At 35.4% G+C, this 22,902-nt stretch overlaps 1 protein-coding gene across 7 annotated transcripts in view; it reads right to left on the bottom strand.

Moving 5' to 3' along the window:
* Nucleotides 1-22,902, bottom strand: part of INPP4B (inositol polyphosphate-4-phosphatase type II B) — a 272,899-nt gene that overhangs the window by 49,164 nt on the left and 200,833 nt on the right. For all 7 annotated transcript variants that reach the window (XM_058192517.1, XM_058192513.1, XM_058192515.1 and 4 more), the window contains 3 exons: nucleotides 12,872-13,044; nucleotides 8,746-8,869; nucleotides 7,411-7,528 (listed from right to left, as the gene is read on the bottom strand). In XM_058192517.1, coding sequence (XP_058048500.1) covers nucleotides 7,411-7,528; nucleotides 8,746-8,869; nucleotides 12,872-13,044 — 415 coding nt within the window. The remainder of the gene's footprint in view (nucleotides 1-7,410; nucleotides 7,529-8,745; nucleotides 8,870-12,871; nucleotides 13,045-22,902) is intronic.

Genomic DNA, 22,902 nt, shown 5'->3' with positions numbered 1-22,902 from the left:
TTCCAGAAGTTTGGGGAGTATAGCCCCTGAAGACCGATAAGAGATTCCTGAATGACAACTGCTACTCTGTCTCTCCTGCTCTGCAGCCTTGGTTGGTACCAAAACTCAAACCCAGCTGGGCATATTTCTGGTTATTTCATATGTAACTGTATTGCTCATTTTACAAGCCTTTTCAAATGCTATTTCACATATTCTTTATTAAACTTAGTCAGAATTAATCACAATCATATACTTCTATATATTTGATGTTACAGTTCCTTCCATAAACAATCATAAATATTTTGATATTTGGAGCATATTTCCTAAAACATCAATGATCTTTCTGAAATTGATCATCTACAATCATTTTTTCTTTAGAACATCAGGGTTGAGAATGAGGTATCAGAAGCAGATGCAGCATTTGAAAGGGAATAGATAAAAGAAAATAGTGACAAAAAAGCAAACTTGACAGTTTATCAAGTGTTCAAAAACATTTGACTATTGTTTTTATTGCTTTCCAAAGCTGGATAACTTTCTTAGCAATCTCTCATGAATCAAGATCAATAACACTTTATGTTCTATATTTATTTATTGGTTATATTTAACAATTAACAGATATAGAAAATTCTTATTTGTTAGATTCTAAAGATAGACTCCAAAAGAAAATGTATCAAATGTAGTAATGGTTATACAAATAAACTAACTTTTTTGTAGATTTCATATCAAAATGTAATTATAGGAAAAATTCAAACTGTAAACATTTGTGTTTTAGCAAATGCCACATTAAGGAAACAACAATAATGTTATTAGAACTTTAGTGAAGTGTCTGGAATAATTATTTCCAGACTGCTAATAGTTCCATCTTGCAAAGAAAGTTTCCTGTTATATTCAAGACAGCTTGGTTTCTCTAATGAACGAGGAGAGAGAAATGGCTAATGCAATCTTATTGGCACTTCTGAATCTCTTGGCAGCTTTTGATATCATCAACTTTCAGGAATACTTAAGGGAGCTGTAGTTTGGAGTCACTGTTTTACAGCCTACTTCTTAGTACACTGTGGGAAAGTTATATTGCTTCACTCACTTTGCCATTAATAACCTGACACCCCCCCTTTTCATTAATACTTTATGTTACTTAGCCATATTTCCCCTTTCTTGTGAGTTTGGACAAAGACTCTGAATGTCTCCAAATTATAAAGCAATAGCAATAGCACTTAGACTTATATACTGCTTCACAGTGCTTTATAGCTCTCTCTAAGCAATTTTAGAGTCAGCATATTGCCCCCAACAACTTGGGTCCTCATTTTACCCACCTTGGAAGGATGGAAGGCTGAGTCAACCTTGAGCCTGGTGAGATTTAAACTGCCAAATTGCAGGCAGCTGGCAGGCAGCAGAGTAGCCTGCAGTACTGCACTCTAACCACTGTGCCACCATGGGAAATAAGTTAACCATGGGAAATAAGCTAACTATTAGTGTCAACAAAATAGAATTGTTTCAGTCCAAGGAATGGACTTCAAGATTTGGAAGATTTGCAGCCTGCTTTAACACACAGATTTGCAGTCTATGTGACTTTTGGAATTCAACATTGTACAGTGTAGTTCACAGCCCCAAAATATATGTAGCAAGATTGGGTGATTTTGGCAATAAATCACAGACATCCCTACTTAGAGACAAAATACTTGGCTTGGTGACTTTATAATTGCATTATTATAATATGCTCTGTGGATCAGTTCTTGAAGATAGTCCAAACATTGTTCAGAATGAGGCAGCACTTGTAACTGATATTGCTTTCAGAGATTGAAACAATAGTGAAACAGCTTCACTAATTGCTAGTTGCTGGACCTAATTTAAGAAATTTACATATAAAACCTTTCCTTGCTTAGCTCCAAGCTATTTACAGGATCATCTACTCCTGCATATTCATCTTGTACTCTCAGATCGTGAATGAGGTGCCTGCTGGATATGTTTGACATTACCAATTAACTTTGTTTTTCCATGATACATATATACCATGTTGCTGAACTCAGTATGGATTAAGCCTTGTTACATTGTAAAACGGACTAAAACTATATTTATTAACCCTGCTCTTTTAACAATTTACTTTTTGAATATTAAGCATTGGCTGATTTATTTTTCAGTATTTAAGATTTTTTGTTTTTAATTATGATTGGCTTATTATATTTTTGTAAGCTACCTATTGTGGGTCAATTAAAGGAGTGGGCAGCATATAAGTCTTTTAAATAAAAAGGAGCAAAGGTCACAAATGATTTTGAAAAGGGATAGCTGAGGACTCATACCATATCATATATCAAAATATATTCTACCTATTTTGAGATAAAGCCGTTGCCTCAATTAATAGTCTAGTATTATTAATTCCCTGATGGTACCATAAATCCAGCCTGAAGGCTCCAAGCCAACAGAGCAATTAATATTTTAATATCCACATTTATAAAACAAATTGGTCTGTAATTCAGAACCCTTATACAGCTTAGAAAAAATTATTAGATATGCTCAGTAAATAAATAAGATAGATCTTTTTAAGTTAAGAAGACCTCTAATAAAATATTAAAATTAAAAATTAAAATATTATATAGTACGTCTACTAATAATTGGAGCCACTACTACATTGTTTACAGTATTGGTAGTCCTTGACGTACAACCACAATTGAGCCCAAAATTTTGGTTGCTAAGCAAGACAAAATTATTAAGTGAATTTTGCCCCATTTTACGACCTTGTTTCCAGTAGTTAAGTGAATCACTTAAGTTATTAAGTTTGTAACATGGTTGTTAAGTGAATCTGGCTTTTCCATTGACTTTGCTTGTCAGAAAGTTGCAAAAGCTGATCACATGACCCCGGGACACTACAACCATCATTAATGCATGCCTGTTGCCAAGCATTCAAATTTTGATCACATGATTATGGGGCGGCTGCAATGGTTCTACGTGTGAAAAATGGACATAAGTCATTTTTTCAGTGCCATTGTAACTTTGAATGGTCATTAAATGAATGACTGTAAGTGGATGCAGAATCAAATGTAGTGAGATGAAAACTAAATCCAGTAAAAATCGTAAGAAAAAAGCTTGCTTCCTCCTACAACTTTAGAAAAGGTAAAAGGTAGATACCAAGGGAATAATTATTGTTAAAATCTTTGTTTCTAAAAATCAAATATAAAAAACCCCACAAATTCTCTGGTGTGCATCTGCAAAATAATAAACCATTAGAAAGCTACCCAGAACTATAGAAAACACAAGGTTGCAATGTGTCTACACTCCATAAATAATTTAGAAAAACATTGTAGGGATATATTAGCATATGTATGAGCTACAGTCCATTTATAGAACACAGGAAAGAAATTATAGGCAATGTATAAACAAACATGTTTACTTCCTTGAAGGTACCTAGAGCCCAGTGCAGTAATATATTTTATGTAACTTTAGAAACTGAAACAAGTTTCAAATTATTTAGAATACAGACAAGGATGACAATAGAAAAATGAAGTCAGGATTTCAGATTTCTCTTTATTTGCCAAGAAACCAGACCTTGAAAACACTCACTGATTACTGATTTTAAAGTTTCCCTTTCTCATAACGCACTTTGATTATTTTCAATTGAAAATCTAAGAAATGTCATCAGGTGGTCTGTAAAATATAGGCTGCAAAACTGGAGAGTGATAATGGGATCCTTCAGTACTGTTTCCTATTAATATTGATCCAATCATCTGGTAATATCTAATATCAATTTTTTCATGATTGAGATGAATTAATTTTTGTTTTTTTGCAGAAATTCCAAGACACTCAGGATTTCCTCATTTGAATTATAAATACAATTGCAACACTTACGGTAACCAGTAGGTGTTTTAAGGTATTATCTTTATAGATGCACCAACACAAATATAGTAAACTGTTTATTATCCACAGTGTGTTTGTGGATAATAACAAAGAAACTTTCTTTATAAAGACTTGGCAATTTCAAGGTTATAAGAAGTTCCTTGTTATTAAAGACTATTGTTTTCATTATTATTATTGACCTCACAAACATATTTTCCACATTTAGTAAGAAACAGAATTAAAGGCAAGGAAAAAACGTAAATTTAAAACAAAACAAAAAAAGCCAAAAATATTTCCATTTTGTCTCTCCCCTCCCTACATCTTTTCAGCATTAACTCATGTTTATTTCTCTGTCCCTTTCCATACAAAATATGTGGTAGCATCTTCAGTATTATAGTTATCTTGAAACATTTAAATAGTGCTATGTTTGGATCTGATGACCAGGAAATGAGCAGTGTCCCTGGCTGATAGGCTGGACTAAGGAAATAAAAAAAAAAATCTCCTGAGAAGCCTAAACAAATTACTTCCACAATACTGGCCAGAAAACTTCATGGACATATTCGTATAGACATAAAAAGCCAGAATCAACTTGAACAAAGTTTCTATTCAAACCTATTCCGCTCTAACTATCAAGCAGTGTTGGCAAACCTTTTCGGCACCAAGTGCTGAAACGGGAGCGCAAGTGTGCATGGAGGGAGCACAGGAAACCAGAAGAACAGCTCCCTGGTGTGCAAGCGCAGGAGCCCTAGAAACCGGAAGAGCAACTCCATGCTGTGCACACGCAGAAGCACTGGAAACCGGAAGACCAGTTCCCCAGTCCGTGAATGTGCGCGCCGGAAAGATGAACTTCCAGTGTTCGGTGTATGCATGTGTGCCAGTCACCTGGTCTTCCGGTTTCTGGTGTGCATGCATGCATGAAGACCAGTTGGCCAGTGTGCATGTGCGCATCGGAACCCGAAAGAGCCCCGGACAATAGTGGTGTGCCCGGAGAGATGGATTTGTGTGCCACTTTTGGCACCCAGTTTCGCCATCATGAACCTATGGCATGGCATAGTATTGTGAATGTATACTGTCGCTAATGTTCTTGTAATTCTATTTCTTTTGTACTTCTAAATACCCCATACTGTGTATATGTGGAAATACACATGTGCTGCAAAGCAGAATTGGTTCTTTTACATTTGGAAGACAATGTGTAATGCTGAGTGAATCTGCAAACTTGAGAGTGAGAGTAGAAAGGAGATAGAAGTAAAGGGTAATGGAAAGAATGGTAATGATGGGTGTTGAAGAAAGGGGTTCTGGGAGGCAGTGAGGAAGAATAAACTGCATGGAATTCCTGGAAGCCTTTGCCTTTTACATTTCCCCTAGCTTTATAGACTCCATGCTCCCATGAGCAGAGAAGAGCAAAAAGGACATTATGGTATAAAGATAGCTGTATGGAATGAATGAAATGAAACTATCTTGCATAAGTTTCAAAATGAATTGAAATCCAAAGTGGAGAGAGGGAATGAGACATAGCAGGTATGGCCGAGGGAAGAGAGTAGGAATTTCTTAATCTGGAGCTATGTTCTTTTCCTCTCTGCTTATGCACTGGAGGACTGCAGCTTTGATCAAGAGGCATAGTTTAGGTTTTATTTTATAGTTTGGCATGCCATGGTTTCAACACAGTATCTAGTTTTGACCTGTGCCATTTTCTCAAGATGGAATACTGCCTAGATATCTGCATTATGTTCCATGTAGATTGCAGATACTCCTCACAGCAATCTTGATGTCTAGGCCTATGTCTTGTTCAAAGAAAGCTTTAGCCCTGTGAGAACTCAGTTTAGTCTGTGTGGACAAGCCAGCTGTGAGTTCCAGCAATAATCTGTGTTGTGAAGCATCAAGCTTTCACACACAAAGCCAGAGTTCTGCATGGGTTGTGCATACAAAGCTGAATTGTTGCCAGAACTTGTTCCTCCTGGGATTGAGTTCTAGCAGGACTCCGATTTATGTACAGGAAATAATAAATGGGAGAGGAAACTCACATAATGCTAAACTGACACCTGCTAAACTGATAGCTGCCTCATTCACTGGAACAAAGGGAAATGGCTCATTAATTTTATTCATGGAGGGAATCACAAAAAAATCATTTATCATTTTAAAAGGTTGTGGCACTGTAGAGCTTGGAAACTCTACAATAATATTTAATTGCACTAATGAAATCTATGCTAGCTGCTCTTACAGGGGTTTGAATGGAATAAACTGGGATGCAAGACAGCTATGGCTCCCTCAGAAGCAGAACATTTTAAAAAAGATTATTGGAGGTTATCCCCACTAACAGAAGGTCCCTCGGCACGATTCTTGTGGTAATCCTGTTCCCCCACACCATGGAGTATTTCATTAGCAGAAACTTTCTGCACAACATTTTGTATCCGAAGTTGGTAATGTTGAATGAGGTTATTAAGAAGTCTTCTTGGCAAATGGCATGTGCCTAAAATAATGTTTTGTATAATGTTTCTTCCTTTGCCACAGAGTCACTGAGTCTGAAAATGCAGGAAATTTATTTCTGGCATGTTGTCATATTTTAATTTAGACATTATAGCAACGATGTCACAAAGTTAAGGAGGCTCCGTTTGATTGTGGAGGCTCTGTTTTTTAAGCAGGGTCCATATGTTTGTGGAGTTTAAGTACTACTTGCTAGGAGAATAGCATGAAGTTGCTATGAGGTCGGCAGCCTCTACAAAAAAACTGAGTCTCACATTGGATCGACTGGACTGTCTGCAAAAAACAAAAAGGTACATTGGGTACTGCTGGGCCCTGCAGTTGGCTGAGGAGCAAATTGAGTCCTGCAAGTCCCTGGGGTGGCCAGATGGGAAGTAGGCCTCGGCCTACAGGCTGTAACTGCCTATCACGCGCTAGTTGCTTCTGCTGACCAGCTTTAGGCTCCCTTGCCTGGCTGAATAGTCAGTTGGAGCAGGCCAAGGCCTGGAGACCCTGAAGGACAGGAAGAGGACCACTGCATGCCTTGGGGGAGAAAGCTTGGGAGGCCCAAGAAGGTGAGCTTGGGCCTGTGCTTGGCTTCCAAGCCCCCCATATCCGCCAGCCCTGAAGGACTCAGTGCTCCACTTAATGACCTGCATGTTTGTTTAACAATTGCATAGGGGACAGCACTGATGTGGGGTTATTAGATGAGACATTTTCTTAACCTTCATTGCAACGTATGACTAAAATGGGCAAGTTCCATTATAGTCACATCTTGAAAACTACCTGTATTCTTCTGATTGTAATCTTTTGTTGGGCCTATGCCAGGCTTGGTCTTAGATAGCTAAGAAAAACCTTTATTCAAGCATCAGAAGACATGCTGCTGAGTGTTTTTCATATAAAAAGAAAGACACCTATTCTCCCCTCTTCATTTTTGACAATATAAAATCACACAATTAAAATCAAAGGAGTTTTTTCAATTTAATGAGACCTGCAATTTCCTTAAACAGAACATTGTGTCACCTGCAATTTCTTTAAAAGGTGTTCATTCTGATTTCTGTCTCTTTCTTAAACATCATATAACTTCCTCTTCAATTTTTTTTTGCATTACATCAAGTTAACATTTTTTAAAAAGAACAGAATACATACCGTCTTCCAGTTATAACAGGCAGCAGATCATCTGATTTAGTTTCAGTTATTTTAAACATGACTTTTTGCAAGTCTGATATTCCCACAGCCATATCTTCTAGCATCCCAATTTCGTCACCTATAATGAAAAACAATTTTAAATAAAAAAAGAAAACAAAATCTACAGGACTACCAACTCTGCTTGGTTTAAAGGAAAAAAATTAAATCAAACATAGATGTCAATTTTTTAGGATTAAACTATATCTACTTTTACCATGTGTTTACAAAAAGTGGTAGTTCTTCCCCCTAATTATTTGTTTATTACGGGCTTCTTTATTTGCATATTAACTAAAGGTCTCTGGATATTTGTAATGTTCTACAACTTCTTTGTAAATTCCTACTTTCCCACATAGTAGCAGTATTTTGAGATATTTATTCACAAAAGCAGATGCAGACCTAGATCTAACTTGACATACTGCAGTGCAGTATTACTGCACCAAGCCATAAATAAGGTTTGTTTAATCTGGCAGGATATGTTATGTGAACCCACTATGAGCACATTCTGTGAATAAATTCATCTTTTTCCTTATTATTGCATAAAAGCCCCATTCAGGTTTTTAGGATATTATTATATACAACATCGTAAAATTATAGCTGCAGTTTTTGGCTGATGTTGGCTTTAATTTGCATCAAGTTCTTTCCAACAATCTAGAGACTGTAATGCATTGGCATAGTACATTTTCAGATCCAAATAATGTGGCCTTTTGTAATTGACAGATGGAAATTTTGTTGGTTGCACAGTTAGCCAGATATTTAGACTGGATCTGGTATTTTTGTGCACACCTACTGCAGATGATATACCTAATCTAATAGAGAGGTGGTTGCACTAATAGTCCTGAAGACCCAGTCTACTTCCTCAGTGTAACAGATCAAACTATTCTCAGATAACTGAGCAACACCCCAGTAACCTCCACAGGATCTGTATCAAGGCCAGAGTGCAACTTAATGATTGACTTTGTTAGATTCTAGCATAATCTTTACAGCAAACGTGAAGGTGACCTCCAGAGTGACTCCCACCAGGAGGGACTAAGCTGCTCTAAATAGGCTGCTGGATAGCTAAATACAGGTACAATAAAGGCAGAGAAATACAAATGTTTGCCATCTCATTACCATGAGGTAGGTCCTAACAGCTCTAATTTATGTTCAATCAGATTTGCTACTTGTCACCTTTTAGCAGATTTGCTACTTGTCATCCTTCAGCACCTTCTAGGTATCTCTTTCCGTTCCCTCTCTCTTAGTTGCTCTGAGAGTAAAGTCTATTCTGGGAGTGAATAGTTATCTGAGATGCATACTTACTATATGTACTGAGAAGTCCTTCATACTGAACAATTAGCCCCACTGTATGAAGTTGCTGGAGGAAGCCTTGATCGCGTAAACTGGAGTGTAACTTGATGATAAATCCACAGATCAATCCAGCAAGCTAGGTTAATGACAATAACCACACAAACAGATATATGAATTGCTTCAGCCAAAAGTTGTAATGATCGTTAACTATGTAAATCAAATCAGAACCACTGGATCCACTGCTCAGTATATTCTTGCCATAGAAATTAGTCTTGAAAGAATATAGCTGTCTTCTGTGGACCTCACCCCATTCCTAAGAGATCTGAGGGGGCTTGTATAAGTGCACCAGCACGCCTACCGTCCCTGTCCTACTGTTCTCATTTATTCGAACTCATTTCCTGTGTTCATGTCCACGTTTATATATGTTTTCTCGCACATGTTTGACAAACTAAATAAAATAAATAAATAAATAAGTTCTTGGATCTTTATTAATCAAAAGCTAGTATCCTCCCCATGTTATACTTTCAAAATCATATTCAGAACCCACAAGCTCAAGTCTACCCTCAACCATAGTTCACTGGGTAACTTTGGGTTAATAATTTTCCACCAGAAGTATCACAGGTTTGTTATTTGAGGAAGTGTTGATACAGATGGTGAAGAAGAGAATGCTATGTATGCCATTTGGAATTTCTGGAAAAGAGGATATAAGTCTAAAAACAAATTTCCATCAGATCATATAAATATGACTAATGAAGCTTATGATAGTTACAAAGCAGAGCTTTAGTAGGGATACTAGGTGCCAGTTCTAGTCTTAAAATGTTCATTTTATTTATTTCCTTATAAATATAGTTATTGTTATGGTACTTTGATTGAATGTGCCGTTTTTGGTTCTTCAACTGATAGCTGAAAACATTTATGTTTGGGCTTGCAAGTTGGTTGATAAATTTAATAAGAATGGTTTACGATGAAAGCAAAACATGTGTGAGAGTTAATAGAACATTTAATGAATGGTTCTACATTAATCAGGGAGAATATCAAGGTAGTATTATGATCTATTGGTTGTTTAATGCATTTCTGCAAGTAGATAAAATACTTCTAATAACAGTAGTAGTGTGTTGGTTAGGTTCATGAATGTATAGTATATGTAGTTTAGTATACAGTTGATGTTTTAGACTGATTTGTAACAAATGTTAGTGTATTATGTAAACTTTTTAGTGTATGATGTAAACTTAAAAAAAATGCAGGTAGGCTGCATTTGGTTGGCTGGTGGCCTGCATGTGGCCCACGGACCGTATATTATGCAGGTAGAATTCTTTTTTCAAATTTTGCACACAATATACCCATTAGTTAGACTCTTTTGAGAATTAATGACTGCTTCAAAGTAACTTACAGAGTTTTTATTGCGCAGATAACCCCCTACAATCTTAGGCTAGATCATTAAAACATATATATAATTATATATCTGCTTAAATATCCTCCTTTTTTCCAGACTAAAAAATAAAAGCTACAAAAGACATCTTAATAAGACATAGTTCTATGTAAATTATATATACAGATTGGACCTGAAAAGTCAAAGCAGCCTTATCAATCAGCCAAAGATCCTATTTCATCATGCTGAGAGTAACATAGACCCACAGATCAGACAAAAATGGAGCTGTTGCTCTAGTTCAGGGCTGTCAAACTTGAGGCCTAAGGGCAAGATGAGTCATGCACTGGCCATGCCCGGTTTAGTGAAGGGGAAAAGTCGTGATATGCCATGTGATGCCGCCGTAATGACTTAAGTTTGACACCCCTGCTCTAGTTCTTGTTTTCCTTTTCCTTTATAGTATAGCGTTTATTGTCATTGTACGTCATGTATACAACGAAATTGGTTTAGCTGACATTGGTTGATTTCAAAAACATTTGGATGTCTCCGTTCATGCTGGCCTTCTGAAATGCATTAACAAACTCCTGAGCACTTGGCCAAAGCATTAGATAAATTCATTCTTTGAACAGAAATAAGTTCTGGCAGCCTTATTGTTCTGTTTTTAGGTATTTTGTGTGTTTTGTTATTGGTTGTTCTATTTTCAGTGATAAAATAAATCCATCAGACCAATAAGCAAGCTTTCTGCTGTTGCTATTTGTGAGTTCAGTGGCTATAAGTATAGTAATATTGGACCTGATAAGTATATATATTCTTGCCAAAAATATTACATGGATTTCTTTTCTATCTCACCAGCAGGAGCTAAGCTTATGCCTACTCTCTTTTATTTTAACTGCTATTGTCAGCATTCCAGAAAAACCCATCTCAAGACATCACTCCAACCACTCCTTCTCCAGAGGCAGGATTGTCCTAACCTTGACCGAAAGGAAGAATACTATTTTGCCTAACTACATTCCCTCTACTAAACCCCCCTTTCTACTTTCCCACACACAAGAAGGTGGCAGTGTGGAAGCTTCCGGTTTAATATGGCTTCCAAAGCTGACAGCTATTCTGTTGTCAAGGACTGTCAAAGCTTTCAGTGTCAATTTTAATACTTTCCATAGAAAAATTTTCTCATTTAGAAAATTCAACACAATTATAATTAATTATTAATACATTAATGAACAAAATAAATAAATAATTGAATTAAAATAGTAATCAATCCTCAAAGTACAAAGTACAAAAGGAAACAGGCACTTTTTACGGTTCTTTCTTTCTACTAGGCTTATGTGCCCTCCAGTTGTTGCTGCCTTTAAGCTATTGTTGGCCAGGATCTAAACTTCTGCCGCTGTGACAGTAAAGGATAATTCTTTGGGAATGCACTAACAGGTGTTTTTTAAACAAAGAACCACTTCTGTGAGATTGGCAGGTTTATAAAATCTGAACTGTCAGGTTTCAATGATGCTGCTGGAAGCTGATCTCAGCTATTGTGAGACAAGAATAGGTTGAAAAGCTTCATGTTTAAACAACATAAGCACTGCCATTTGGATTTGTGACTAGACAAAAGACTGTTCCTTGCTTAGAAGTTGACTTTGTAAAAATATACAAATAGAATGAGACTATTGCCCTATACACTGTAAGCCGCCCTGAGTCTTCGGAGAAGGGCGGGGTATAAATGTAAACAAAAAAAATAAAAAAAAAATAGAATAGTACTAATTATTATAAAATCATTTTAAATCCTTAATGTTACTTTATTATCATTAATAAGGACCAATTATTGAAATCACTTGCAATTTTATAGTTCCTTCAGGAGGGCTAAGTGGCAGATATTATAGACAAATAATGTTGATATGTATGTTTCTTATCAGTGTTGAAGTGTTCAATTTTCGGGAGAAGGGTGGTATAAAAATCTAATAAAATAAATAAATAAATAAATTTTATTGGAACAATAATGTCCTCTGTAGTTGTCTCTAAATAGCTACTTGTGTGGTTTGTTGATTATTTACTTATTTACTTAATCATCATGAAGAGAAATAAGGTGACTTCTTGAAGTAAATAAACAAGCACTGTTCAATATTGGAGAACATACCAGAGAAATCTATTAAAGATGTGAGTTTTGGTTCAAATGGACTGATAAAGTGAGCATTTTATAATAAATAATCTTGTGCCTGAATATCTGAAATATGTGTTAAGCATTACATCTGACTAACGTTTTGCTAGTAGAATACTCTTGCAATGAATATAGCTCACAATTGTGTCTTGCAAGAAGGCCAGCAAACTATCAATGGAGAGCAAAAGGAACATGTCTTTGGACAGACTGAATTCTCTGATGTGTTCAGTGGTGGATTGCTCCTGGTTCGGTCCCATTCTTGCAAACTGGTAATAATGGCGGCAGGAGGCTCCACCCGGCAGAAGGCTCCACCCACCCGCACGTCATCATGAATGATCTGTGCATGTACAGAAGTGTGAGCATTCCCGTTGTGAACCAGTAGTAAAGGTAAGTGGAACGCACCCTTGGATGTGTTGTACTATAATTTTCAAAATTCCCAACTAACTTGCTCTACTGAAGATGATGAGAGTTATAGTTCAACACAATATGAAACCAGGTCGAATAAAGATGCTTCAGAGTTAGGAAGATATTCTTTGCTGTCCTTAAAATTGGTTCAATTAAAGCTTACATGATTTACATCTATTATTTTTCAATAAAATAAAGGATTATCAAAAGAAAACACCTACTGCTTGACTGAAGACTATATCTCTTCTTAATGTCAACATTAAACACTGTGGCAAACAACATGCAAGCTCCTGAAGCAGAACAAAAGACATTGACTCCTTTGCCCTAGTTACCACTTCTCCAATACAGTCGTTCAGTGTAACTGTGAGAGGGTACAGTTGTTCATACCAGTCACCTGTAACAAATGAGGAACACTGACAATGACCATCAAAGTAGAATTGAAATATATCAGAACATATGTAACTATCATATCTCATTCATGTACATGCTGATTTAAGGTTATGTGCCTGATTATGAGAACTTCATTTTCCTATGTAGCTTATTATATAGTCTTCTGCTCTCATTATACTACTCTAGAAACAAGATAAACTGTAGTTTATTATAACATAAAGTAGCACTAAATATTCTTGATTGATTTCATGTGGATATGTTGTACATATGGCTATCTTAAAACTATTTGCATAACATTTCTGACATTTATTTCAGGAAAAAAACCTGAACAAACTGCAGATTTCCTCAGTCTGGTGTTATTGCCTTGGAAATAGTTACAATTTTTGTTCCAACATTCATGAAAATATATATATCAAATTTTGCTTTGTAACTATTTTATAATATAAGAATGTGTACCATATTTAATAATATTTTCAGTTCCAAATAATTTCCATTTTTATCTTCAAAAGATGAAAAGAGGAGAAAGAAGAATAAAACAGAAAATGGTCATCTTTCTTTCTCAATCCTTTACTGGATTGTAAGCACTGTTATTATAGATACTATTTTTAACTTGTCATGGAACACTGCATCATTTGTGCTGGCATTATCTAATTAGTTTAAAACAGTCCATAAAATATTCTGTACCTTCCTACTCTATATTGTCAGGTGAACCTCCCCCGGGTAAAAAGGATAAAAAAATTAAATAAAGTTGAAGCAAAAGAATTCACTCTCATTAAATATTAAAAGCCACTTTGTTACTCACTAGTGCTCTTTCAGTATTTGAAAAGTGTATCAGTTTGAAAGGACTTTCCCTATCTTAGTGATATCATCACATATCAAATCATATCTATATATCATTTTGTCATGCATTCCACCCTCACTCTTAACTCCAATAAAATGCAATCCACTACTGATCCATTGTATTAAATTCACTTCCATTTATTTTCATGATCTCATGATGTAGGCAAATCTATTTGACTGTATAGTTCCAAACTGTCATATCATTTCACGTTACTTCTGCCTACATACAATTTTGTGAGTAGTGATAAAATACTAGAAACTTTTTTTTAAAAAAAAGATAAATGATACAAAAATAACCCAACAATTACAAAAAGAACAATACAAGTATATATTGGTAACATGATGGAACTAGACAAGTATCTACGATAGACATGATGGACCAATTTGGTAAATACTAATTTTGCTTTGTAATATTATATAGTAAATACACATCTGGCATGCAAAACTTGGAAAAACATTTGAATACAATATTATAAAAATTAAAACTCAATAAAAATGTTAATTAAACTATAACAGAAGAAAAAACTAAACAAGTGATTTAAAAACTGAAACTGAACCGAATTCCAGGAGTTAATGTTATCTCTAAAATATACAATACTTACTTATTAAATTCTATGTAGCATGAGTCCATTATTCTGGGTGGTTTGATATTCACAATAGTTATAAAATTGGTAATAAAACCAATAAAACAAGAGTACCTGGAGGGAGCACAACCAAGAATCTTGTCTCGCACAGAGACAAAAACAGACAAAATTCCTATACATCCATATTAAAGAGTGATGGGAAAACCGTAAGATATTTAACTATTGAGATATTTAAAGAGTTATTTAATTATTGAATGCAATTTTACCATAACTGCAGTGAACAGACAATAAACATGCTTTTTTCATTTGGACATAATGCTGGAAAATATATTCCTGCAGCCTTGTGACAGCATCTTAAAATAAAAGCTTGTTTAGTGTCCAAAGATGGATGCCATCCAAAACCGTAACCCATCAACTTCATGGTCCTGACAAAATGTTCCACAAGCAGAAATTCTACATATTATAAATTGTTACCTGAGAATGAAAGAAATCTAGGTCAAAATAACCCGTTAGATAACAGCAGTAGCTGTTTTCTCAGACTGTTTTTTCGTATCTCATGGGTGACTGTAGGTTACAGCTGAATGGCAATTCTACATTGTTTTTCTCTCACAGTGGGAAATTGTAAAAAAATATTACTAAGTGGAAACTAGCATGACAGGGAGACTGGGACAAAAATCTCAATGATATCTGACTTTATATCTTCACATTGTTTTCCACCCTATTTTTAGAAGTTTTAAAATTCCATCTCCAGGTTGAAGCACTACAGCTGAAGAAAAAATATAGCATTCATCTATTGAAAATAAATTTTTTAAAAATGTAAACAGACTGATAACATGCAAGCTTAACCTATCCATACTTTTCATCAACTTAAATACTTTGAAATTACAATTTCAGAAATTTGGCAATTTATTGGAATGTTCCAGCATTACCATGTTATATTTTTCAATATATTTTTACACTTTATACATGTGAAGAAAAACAACAACCAATCAAAGAACAGTAAACAAGAAACTGCATAGAATCTAATGGACTATGTTTAAATTATTATACTTTATTAACAAACTTCAATTTAGATATATGTTAATAATGTCAAAATAATAACCAGCAGGAAATTATTCAGCTAAAAGGATATAAATTATGGAAGAAATTGTTCCTTGTGTAACAATTAAGGAAATGAAATAAATATCAAAGAAAAAGGCTGGAATGGATTTCGGTACAGTATAAAATACTTAGTCATAATATTCTGAATTTATAATGTAAAACTGGTGAAAGAAGGTTAAAACCTAAAATGTATAAAACCCCCAAACTATTGATCTTGTAGAACAATATAAAGTCAATGAATTACTTCATGAATGTGACGCCAGGTAGAAAACATTACCGTAAGTTCTTAAGAAGAGATGAAAAGACTACACTGAAACCACTGCAATGAAACGAAGGAATTGAGAATTATTTTATGATAGAAATGTAGTTTTTAAAATATTTATCAGTTGTATAAATTAATAGTAATTTTATCATATTATTTTATCCTCAATTCATCTGGGACAGTAAATATGCCACACTTTAAAGAATTTGTCAAATTGCCTTGCATATTAGTTTTACTTTCCTAAACCCTAGTGTGTGTAGTACCAGCTTCTAAAATTCAATAAACTGTCAATGCAAGCTGGCTTGTACAAGTTGGCATTTCCAAATATTTAAGCTCATAAATATTACTATTTTTCATGCAAAGCTTGCACAGAACACTAAAGATAGATGATACTCATTTTGTCTTAATAAAATACCTACAGAAAAGTAACCTTCTCTGTGAGTTTCACCTCTGCTCTCTGCGGTCTCTCAATAGCCTGCAAGATTAATTAATAATGGAATTTAATTGTGGAAAGACTGCTCACTCAAATCATGCCTTAGTCAGCTCCTGTTTGGATTACTACAACATGCTTTGTATGGGACTGCCCCTGAAAACTATTAGGAAGCTGCAACTGATTAAGAACACAATGGGACAATTAATTTTGGGTGCCCTATTAGGTCAGGTAGAGTAGAATAGAATAGAATAGAATAGAATAGAATAGAATAGAATAGAATAACAGAGTTGGAAGGGATCTTGGGGGTTTTCTAATCCAACCCCCTGCTTAGGAAGGAAACCCTACACCATTTTAGACAAATTGTTATCCAATCTCTTCTGGTGTTGGAGCATTCACAACTTCTGGAGGCAAGTTGTTCCACTGATTAATTTCTCAGGAAATTTCTCCTTAGTTCTAAGTTGCTTCGTTCCTTGATTAGTTTCCACCTATTGCTTCTTGTCCTACCCTCAGGTCAGTGGTAGGTTGCTCCCGGTTCTGTCCAGTTCTATAGAACTGGTAGTAAAAGTGGTGTGAGGCTCCGCCTACTTGCCCTGACATCATAATTGATGATCTGTGCATGCACAGAAGAGCGTGTGCGCACGTGATCCCATTGCGAACTGGTAGTAACGGTAAGTAGAACCCACTCTTGCCTCAGGTGCTTTGGAGAATAGCTCTTCTTTGTGGCAGCCCCTGAGATATTGGAACACTGCTATCATGTTACCCTTAGTCCTTCTTTTAATCAAACTAGACATACCCAGTTCCAGCAACCATTCTTTATATGTTTTAGCCTCCAGTCCCCTAATCATCTTTGTTGTAGGCATGCTCTAGGTTCCCTCTTGTAATAGAATGTGCGGATGACCTTGGGAGCACGAGGGGAAAGATGTTGCCTAGAAAACAATCAGACAAAGAGAGGCAGGAATTCTCTATGGATTATTGGTCAAAGGAAGAAACTTAGGAAGTGATGATAGGAACTCTGTACCATTAGATTTGCAAGATTCTGCTAATGTATCATTTCAGTGAAGTAGAGTTAACTCATTTAGTTATGTTTCCTGTCTGATTTGTCAAGGAGGACTGACACCTCGCTTTAATGTTGTCACCCAATGAGACCAACCTCCATGGTGTAAGAAAAATAGAACTATCAACAAAAGAATTATAGTAGCCTCTTTAACAAGGCATTATGAATATTTATATTTCAGGGACCCCAGTTGGACTGAAGTAATAGTTATGAGAGTTAGCAATAGTATAAATGAGGAACTCCAATTAGAACAACAGAATTAGAAAGGAGGATACAGAGGTCCACCTGAAGAGATGTGCTGAGAAATTTGCAGATTTTCTGGAAGACAAAATTGCTCAGTTTCGCTCCTAGTTAGTTGCTTCCTTCCTCTTTTGCCGATTTCAGTTGGTGTTGATAGGAGGTGAGATGATGCATCTCTTATATACTGCTTTGTGAGGTACTCTCTTAGTATTCTCTCTGCTTCTGTTTAACATCTATATGAAGCCACTGGGTGAGATCATCCGTCAACATGGACTGAGATATCATCAATATGCTGATGATACTCAGCTGTATGTCTTAGCCCATGGTGAGATAAACGATGCCTTCTTACAGTGCCTGGAGGCTCTGTTGGGCTGGATGGGGAGCAATGGCTGAAACCAAACCCTAGCAAGACTGAGTGGCTCTGGTTTGGGGGTTCTTTGGCCCATGGAAAACTGCCACCTTTGGTCTTGAATAGGGTGGTACTGCCCCAAACAGACTCAATGCGTAATTGGGGGGTTCTCCTGCTCAAGGAACAGGTGGTAGTCACAGCCAGGAGAGTTTTTGAGCAACTGCGGGCTCTGCACCAATTATGGCCTTTCTTGTACCAACAATCCCTACTCTCATACCCTAGTCACCTCCTGCCTTGACTATTGCAATGCACTCTACATGGGGCTGCCCTTGAAAAGCATCCGGAAATACAGTTAATTAAAAATGCAGCAGCCTGCATGATTTTATGCAGACCTCGATGTGCACATGTGTCACCTCTCCTGAGGGAGCTGCATTGGTTGCAGATTTGCTTCCAGGTGCAATTGACAGTGCTGGTTGTCACCTTTAAATCCTTTCATAGATTGGTACCAGATTATCTGAGGGACCATCTCTTGCCGGTCACATCCACTTGACTCACTAGAGTGGGGAGGCAAGGAATATTGCGGCTTCCATCCTCTAAGAAGGTACATCTGGTGGGGTCCAGAAGAAGGGCCTTTTCCATGGCTCCATGGCTCCTTCCATTTGGAATATCATCCCTTCAGAAATTAGACTGGCCCCTACTTTGACATTCTTTTGTAAAGCTCTTAAGACTCAGAAGTGGAACAGAGCCCATGAAATGACTCATTTGACTGTGTGCTGTTGCTGGGGGTAGCATTATTGTTCTTTCTTTCTTTCTTTCTTTTTTATTTTATTTTATTTTCTATACTGTGTTTTTTTTATTGCTTGAAGGCTGACAAGAGTGCTGTGAGTGAATAGTTGGCCATATACATTCCCCCTCAAAATAAAATGAATAGATTAGTAGATGAAGTTATAAGACATGTGGTGTTTTTTAATCCAACATCCTGCCCAGATCAGGAATCCTGCTACTATCCCAGACAAAATTTGTTGCATGAATGACAATCTCTTTGATAAAGAAAGTCAGTTTCATAAACAGTTTATGAGCTAGGTTGGAAACAGAGCTAAAAGTTAAGAAATAAAACTTCACTGTTATTAATTCAATAAATATGGTATCAATGGTCATTCAAAGAACAGAGCATATTAGGAGATTGATTTGATTTCGTATTCAAGAAAAAAGTAAGCTGTTTGCTAAAGTTTTTTGTCATTTATCCATCTTGATTGTTTATGTCATAAACTGAGCGTATGCGTGGATAACTAATATAATCAATCCTATCAATAAACTCCCTTTATACTGGAGATTTGTGAGTATTGTATATATGTGTATATGTGTGAACACATACACATGTTTCTGTGCATAGTGCACAAGGACTTTTTTAAAAAAGAAGGACATATAGTCTGTGAATTTCAAACTTTCCAATGCAAGCACAAATATTGTATAATTGCTTTATAAAAACATTCTTTAAAAGGAATATTTGTACCTGCTTTACTCTGCAATGAAATCATAGTGCTGATGACACCATGGATGGTTACTATGGAAACAGATATGAAATCCAGCCTTAAAGGATATTCATCAAATTTGAAGAAAAATAAGGGGAACATATCTTTCTAGCTTAAATTTGGTATTATAGGGAAAAGTTAATCCAATTGGCAATATAGAGAGATTTTAATGCAAAAGAACTATAAACCAAAAACAAAACTATACAAAATTATTCCAGAAACAAGTATACATAACTATCAAAGGATTCTCTTCTGAGATAAGAAACATTCAAGGAGGATAAAAGGATCAGAAATAGTAAGACAAAGAAATGAAAGTATCAAGAAAATAAAATAGTAAATGTAGTTGAAAATAATTTACTCCCATTCACTCTCTCTGTTTTTTCCATCCTTGCAAAAACCTCTTGCCTCCTCATCACTGCTTCATGCATTGCCTTTTCTTTTTTAAAAGTTCTCTTTTTATCCTTTTGGAAAAGCCCATCATGTTTTTATCAGCCATCTCCTTCTTCTCAATTGTTTTATACTGTATATTTGATTTATGATGAGATTGTCATTCTTTCTTTCTACATGATCAAATCACTCCTATGTTTTTATTTCATAATGGTCATTCATATTTGTATTCAGTCCACATTCATTCATTTTTAACAATCGCTCTTATTTTACCACACATACTTAAAGAACCTATTCTCATAGCATTTATTGTACTTTTATGTTTCCCAGACATTGCTAACTCACACTTCTGTATGTTAAATAGATAGAAGCATGTATAGTCGTTTTCCATTATTTTGACAAACTTTCATGTTTCCCAGCAGACGATAGTATCCATTACTTTTCTATGAGCATTTGATTGAGTACTTTAAAATTTCTTCATTTTCCATGTGTCTTTCAAGTTTAGCAAGATATAAAAATTTATATATTTGTTGTTGTTTTAGATAGTTATATGCAGTTCATGACAGGGGTGAAATGCTCCCGGTTCAGACTGGCTTGCGCGATCCGGTAGCAACGGCAGCTGCTGGTTCGGAGGACTGGTAGCAAAAATCCCTGGCCCCGCCCCCTGCCTCTGCTGAGCCCCACCATCAGCAGAAGGGTTTTCTTTTACTTTTAATAGAAGGTTTTGCTTCAGCCGAAACATGCCTTGAAAAGTAAAAAAAACCCTTTGAGGATCCCGCCCTCAGCTGAGATCGGCAGAGCCTTTAAACTTAAAAAATTTTTTAAAAGGCTATTCTGGGGATCTCACCTGAGTTCCTCATCAGCAGAACCTTAAAAAACATGTTTTCTGTAGAAAACATGTAGAAAACCTCCTTTTAAGAGATTCTAAGGCACTTACCTGATTACTGATGACCTCATGTCTTTTTTCTCAGCCGGAAAGCCCCAAGTTTCATTTTCAGCACCAGACAGAACTAATCTAAACTTAGCTAATCTATTTCACCACTGAGTGATTAACGCTGTCTGGCTTTTCTGGCTGAGGAACTCTGGGAATTGAAGTCCACAATAAAATAAAATAAAATAAAATAATAAAATAAAATAAAATAATAAAAAAATAAAATAAAATAAAATAAATAAATTAAATTAAATTAAATTAAATTAAATAATAAAATAAAATAAAATATTTGTGCAGCTTTCTGAGATTTGGTGTGTTTCTGTAGTGTTTCATTATAACTACACAAACACACAAAATCTCAGAAAGCTGTATGTGGTATCTTGTGTGTGTGTGTGTGCGTGCGTGCGCGTGTGTGTGTCAGTTGTGTTGTGTGCGTATAAATTGTGAAAGCTGGTTTTTGAGCTTTTTGTGGCTGTGTGAAGTGTGAAGTGCAGCTGCTTTTACATTGTGTGTGAGTCAGTTGTGTTGTGTTTTGTTGTGTGTGTGTAAAGTGTGAAAGTTGGCTTTTGAGCTTTTTGTGGCTGTGTGAAGTGTAGCTGCTTTTACACTGTGTGTGAGTCAGTTGTGTTGTGTTGTGTTGTGTGTGTGTAAAGTGTGAAAGTTGGTTTTTAGTATCTCTTATTGTTTTTTTATACTTTGTTTATTATTTTTATTATTTATTGTTATTGGCCATGCCCACCAATTAAGACACGCCCACAGAACCGGTAGGGAAAATTTTTAGATTTCACCCCTGGTTCATGACAAATGTAACAATTTTGATTTTTGATAATTAATTTATCTACATATATTATTTACTGATCAAAGTCATATAATCTAATATACATGTATTAAACAGCCAAGGGAATATTATACATCTTTGTACTTCCTGTTCAATATTAAATCTTTTGCAAAGCTCATGCTTTTTATTAATATTTTTAAGTATGTTTAAGAACCAGTATTTCATGATAAGCAGAGTAAAAATACAGAGTGTAGTCATTTTGTATTATTTTATTCTTTTTTCATATATTGCTAAATATTCACAGAATAATGTAAAATGAATGTGAACGTTCTTCTTAAGACAAGGTATTCTACAAATATGTTGTTTCCCCCAGCTGCTTCAATAGATATGAATAAAATCCTTTTAGTCCCAATTGTGGGAGAAAGACCTTCTTCCTCAGTTTGTATGAAAAATGCAGAGAAGTCCATATCTGAATAATAACTAGATGTAACTGTTTCATTTTTTTAGAAACAAAAATTTGTCTGGAGACTTTGTTGCTACTGCAGATGCATTAATGGATTTTCATGAGGAGAATTTTGCTAGTTATTTATAATAGTTGCAATCCCTGCTTATATCACAACATTCATCAAGGCAATCACAGAAACACCAGTAGAGGCACTTTGAAATAATTCATTATCACTTATTCAAAAATATAACATTTGTTTGAAAAAAATAAACTTCGCACATCCCAAACCAGAATATTCATTAGTCAAGCTCATAATCGAATGGGAAATGTCATTGCAATCTATAGTAGTAAAGAACACTCTACCAGTTGAGAATTGTTCAATTGATTGATTTGAATTTATTAGCTGCTAAAGTCCAAGAGAGCCTGGATCTAAAGATGAGATCTCAGAAATAAGAACTGCTGAAATGAGCATATTTAACAAAAGTCTAACAGTGTTTACAAGTGTGTACTTCATAACTTCATCAAGTCAAAAAAAACAAAACCAAAAAAGTAAGGAAATTTTCTCTCACAGTTCTGGCACTTGAGAAATGCAGCTTTAATGCCCTAAGGTGAAAGCTAAATGTCTGTGATGCACATTCTTATATTAAGCTATCTGAATTTCACAATTCATCACTATTAACTTCAGGAAATACATCCAATTGCATGCATGAAATCTGTGCTGTTTATTTTTAAAACATGAATATTAGAATTCAACAAAGATAACAAAATTAAACAGAGAACTGATTACATTTTGTAGAAATTCATGATATGGTTGGTAATCCAACATCTATTTTGGCATTCAGTAACTGCATTTCTAGCAATGTTGCAATTTTTTTGGCATTGAAAGTTCATGCATAAATCCAGTTAAAGGAAATTACAATATGAAA

Source organism: Ahaetulla prasina, chromosome 8 (assembly GCF_028640845.1).
Source record: "Ahaetulla prasina isolate Xishuangbanna chromosome 8, ASM2864084v1, whole genome shotgun sequence".
NCBI classification, from domain to species: Eukaryota; Metazoa; Chordata; class Lepidosauria; order Squamata; family Colubridae; genus Ahaetulla; species Ahaetulla prasina.
Note: the sequence above shows the minus strand (reverse complement) of the source record. Positions and strands in the feature narration are given on the sequence as shown.